This window comes from Salvelinus fontinalis, chromosome 40, assembly GCF_029448725.1.
Source record: "Salvelinus fontinalis isolate EN_2023a chromosome 40, ASM2944872v1, whole genome shotgun sequence".
NCBI classification, from domain to species: domain Eukaryota; kingdom Metazoa; phylum Chordata; class Actinopteri; order Salmoniformes; family Salmonidae; genus Salvelinus; species Salvelinus fontinalis.
In genome coordinates, this window is record NC_074704.1 from 29,698,252 (window position 1) to 29,702,909 (window position 4,658).

General features: G+C 38.8%; 1 protein-coding gene across 1 annotated transcript in view; it reads left to right on the top strand.

Annotated features, from left to right (window-relative positions):
- Positions 1 to 2,824: 2,824 nt before the first annotated feature.
- Positions 2,825 to 4,658, top strand: part of LOC129839621 (general transcription factor 3C polypeptide 1-like) — an 88,968-nt gene continuing 87,134 nt past the window's right edge. The window contains exon 1 of the mRNA XM_055907149.1: positions 2,825 to 2,840. Within this exon, the coding sequence (XP_055763124.1) occupies positions 2,825 to 2,840 (16 nt within the window). The remainder of the gene's footprint in view (positions 2,841 to 4,658) is intronic.

The following is a 4,658-nucleotide window of genomic DNA, read 5'->3' on the forward strand; positions in this document are numbered from 1 at the left end:
CCATCTCTTCTGTTCTAGTCTGACATTGGTCCACCAACCTTCCTTTGGAGGGAGCCATCTCTTCTGTCCTAGTCTGACCTTGGAAACTTGGTCCACCAACCTTCCTTTGGAGGGATTATAAATTCCGGCCCTTGGTCTCTGAATCCAAACCCATGTCTCTGATCTTACATTGAACCTCACCTCTACCCAGTGGAGCATCTATTGATTCATGTTTTAGTGCCCTTTTGTCTATTTGATCTACAAGTTCACCGAATCATTACAAATCACACAGTTTGACCTTTGTTCTGCCAGCAGCACAAACAATGACATCACTCTCGTATAATGAGTTTATTTACCTTTATTTAATCAGGCAGGTCAATTAAATACACATTCTTAACACCTTATTCACAAAAATAAAATAAAACATTTCTAGATTTTTTTTTATTTGTAACTAACATAAAAGCCTGCATTTAAATTAATTACAATATCAATAACTGATTAAAAAGATGTTCAATTTGAATCAATGGCCACCTTTATTGTGCTAATAAGAAAATGCAATGTTATTTATGAAAAAAATAATAATAATATTGCTTCAAAGACAACTTTTTAGGACCAATATTGAAAAATACAATGTTGAAAATATTGGGCTGTAGACCCTGTTTGTAGGACCTGTCTGTAGACCATGTCTGTAGGACCTGTCTCCTCAGTTAAAGTGGGTTGGAAATGAATCATTAAGGTCTCTACTAACCAAATATGTTTAGTTTTTGAGAGGGACTGTGTCGTATATATATCTGTTATGATTTCTATGAATAATGACTAAATTATGTATACATTTAACGTAGAACTATATCTAACTGAATTCTACCCTGTTTTTCTATATTGATAAATAATGTTAGTTCATAAGAAAGAGGTTATGTAGCATGTACCTAGGAAGAGAGGAATGTATGTGTGTGCCTAAAGAAAACAAAGTGGATCATTAAACTATGTTTGAACCGACCCGGCTATAACTCTGGGGAGATAAGATAGGACAGGGAGAGCCCCTCCAGATTTCCCATATCTGGGGGGGACTGGAACTGTCCCCTGAGTGGCAATAAACTGTGGTGAGACTCCAGGAGAAAAAGAGAGAATCCAAATATTAGTGTGTATGTATGTGCGTAGGTTAAGAGAATATTATAAAAGGAACGTTTCTGTATATGCACAGCAGAGCTCTCGTAAATAAACTTCGCTGACTATTGTAGACTGGCCTCTGTCTGTTTCATTTCAATAAGAACCTTACAAATTCTTAGTAACAGACAGAGTAGTTAAATTGAAGTTCAGTTTATGAACATTGAGAATGAAATTCTCTTAACAATATCCAGCAGTACTTTGTGTTCCACCCCCTCCATTGTCCCCCATGCAATGTATATGGAATACACCGTGGCCAGTAGAGAAGAAAATAAAAACTTTACTACCTGTCTCAGGTAAACCCGGGGTGGAAAACACATATGTTTTTTAAAGGGGACTGTGTCATACATAACCAGCAGCACTTCGTTCTCCACCATAGAGGTGGATAGAAGGCTCACAGGCAGCGCCATTGAAGGTTTTCAACATTTTAAAGTAGTCAACTGGGTGGGGACTTACTATTGATTGATTGATTCACTGAGGAAAAACAAGCACCGAGTACAACCCAGTGGATAACACGTTAAAGCGAAAATCACTTGTTTCTAACGTGGTGCCTTATGTGTTTAGGAAGCATCACAGAATTACATCCAGGTCAGCAGGAGGGATCAACCAATGAATTATATGGAGCTAACGTTCCATAACTGCAGCTGGCAGTAAATCACCAATCTTGGCTTTGTACACTATCAAAGTAGTTTATTTTTCTACCTTCCAATACACTCATAGAAGTAGAACAGACGTGGATTACTTTAAGAGATAGCCCTCAATGGTGCTGCCCATGCCCTGTCATAGAAGACAGCATTGCAATGGATAGGAGGTGTGCCTTACCATTCCTATGGAGTTAGCCTATGTAGCCTCTTCCTTCACCTCTCTCTCCTCTACCCTAACTTCTCTCTCTTCTGTCTTAATGTGTCTCTGTTCGCCCTCCTCCTCTTTGACAATCACATTGAGAGTACATGTAGGTTTCTCTCCAATGTGTCTTAACTGATGATTCCTTATGTTTGTTGCCCAACTGAAACTCTTCCCACAAAGTGTGCAGTGGTAAGGCTTCTCCCCTGTATGTACTCTTTGATGTTCCTTAAGTACTGAATAATAATTGAAGCTTTTCCCGCATTGGGTACAGTGGTACGGTTTCTCTCCACTATGTACTCTCTCATGTCCCATAAGTTTTACTTTCTCATTGAAACTCTTCCCACATTGGGAGCAGTGGTAAGGCTTGTGATTTTTCTGATGAGTCTTCAGATTTCCTAACTGACTGAAACTCTTCCCGCAAAGAGAGCAGTGGTAAGGCTTCTCCCCAGTATGTACTCTTTGATGGTCCTTAAGTCTTCCTGAATGATTGAAGCTCTTCTCACACTGGGAGCAGGGGTAAGGATTATCTCCAATATGCATTCTCTGGTGAGCCTTTAGCTTGCTTGGTGTCTGAAAACTCTTCTCACATTGACTGCAAAGGTAAGTCTTATTTATTTGGGGAGTTTGTTGGTGTGATTTGTGGCGAGTTGGATAAATACAACTGTCGCTACAGCAGGGTCGGGGTTTCTGTCTGCGGTTTCCTGATGCTGTGGGACTGGGCTTGCTGTCTGAGCCTGGGTTGGAGCTCTCTCCTGTAAGAAAATGAACACATATGGGGTAAGAAACAGAAAGAGCGTAAACAAAGGCTTTTGGGTTTAAAAATGCAGGATTCAACATGAATTTGGTGGGATGTGAGCTGGAGGGCGTGTACATTAACAGAGCATTAACAAACTTTACAAGGGGCTTGTCGCTTTGTATGACACAGAGATAAATTACAATGCATTGCACACTGGTGAGTACTGGACAGATATTTGTTTTGGCACTCACCCTCCCACATTCAGAAGCCTGAGGGTTATACTACAAAGCAGGATCAATGAGTTAGCCAGCTAACTTGCCTAAATATTCAGAAATAACTTTAAGCTTGATATTGGCATGGTCTAATTGATTGAGTAAAGCCAGTGTGTCTATGTATGCGTATGATTATCAACACTGTACACGTCAGCTACCACAGAGACTGAAATGACAGCAACACTTAACCTGTTTGGGCTGCAGGGGCAGTATTGAGTAGCCGGATAAAAGGTGCCCATTTCAAACGGCCTCGTACTCAATTCTTGCTCGTACAATATGCATATTATTATTACTATTGGATAGAAAACACTATCTAGTTTCTAAAACAGTTTGAATTATATCTGTGAGTAAAACAGAACTCATTTTGCAGCAAACTTCCTGACAGGAAGTGGAAAATCTGAAATCGATGCTCTCTTCTAGGGCCTGCCTATAAAGGTCCTTGATATTTATTAGAATACATGCACTTTATACGTCTTCCACTTGCGTTGTCTGCCTTTGTACACGAAGGAGAGCTTAGCGCCACTTTGCTAGCTTTCCGTGCTAATTGACTGGAGAAGAGGACATTCTAAATCCAAACAACGATTGTTCTGGACAAAGGACCCCTTGTACAACATTCTGATGAAAGATCATCTAAAGTAGGACCCATTTTATGATGTTATTTCATATATCTGTCGAACATGTTGTACTAGTAGGTTGCGGCCAGGTTTTGGGCACGCTCTCGCCATAACGTAAACTGCATATCGTAATGAAGTTATTTTTAGAATTCTAACACGGCGATTGCATTAAGAACTAGTGTATCTATCATTTCCTATACAACATGTATTTTTTAGTTATGTTTATGAATAGTTATTTGGTCAGAATATGTGAGTGCCAGAAAAATATCCGGACGTTGTGGGAAAAAGATTATACGTTAGTACAATGTATAACCACTGATTTCAGCTCTAAATATGCACATTTTCGAACAAAACATAAGTGTATGTATAACCTGATGTTATAGGACTGTCATCTGATGAAGCTTATCAAGGTTAGTCAAAAATTATATATATTTTGCTGGTTTGTTAAGATCGCTAACTTTTGCTGCTGGGGAATGGCTTGTGTTTCTGGCTATTGTGGTAAGCTAATATAATGCTATATTATGTTTTCGCTGTAAAACACTTAAGAAATCGGAAATATTGGCTGGAATCACAAGATGCCTGTCTTTCATTTGCTGTACACCATGTATTTTTCAGAAATGTTTTATGATGAGTAATTAGGTATTTGACGTTGGTGTCTGTAATTATTCTGTCTGCTTCGGTGCCATTTCTGACGGTAGCTGTGATGGTAGCTGCAATGTAAAACTGATTTATAGCTCAAATATGCAAATTTTTCGAACAAAACATAGATTTATTGAATAACATGTTATAAGACTCATCTGATGAAGTTGGTTCTTGGTTAGTTAGGTTGGCTTTGTGCATGCTACCTGTGCTGTGAAAAATGTCTGTCCTTATTTGTATTTGGTGGTGCGCTAACATAAATATATGTGGTGTTTTCGCTGTAAAACATTTTAAAAATCGGACATGCTGGCTGGATTCACAAGATGTTTATCTTTCAAATGCTGTATTGGACTTGTTAATGTGTGAAAGGTAAATATTTCAAAAAAATATATTTTTAATTTCGCGCCC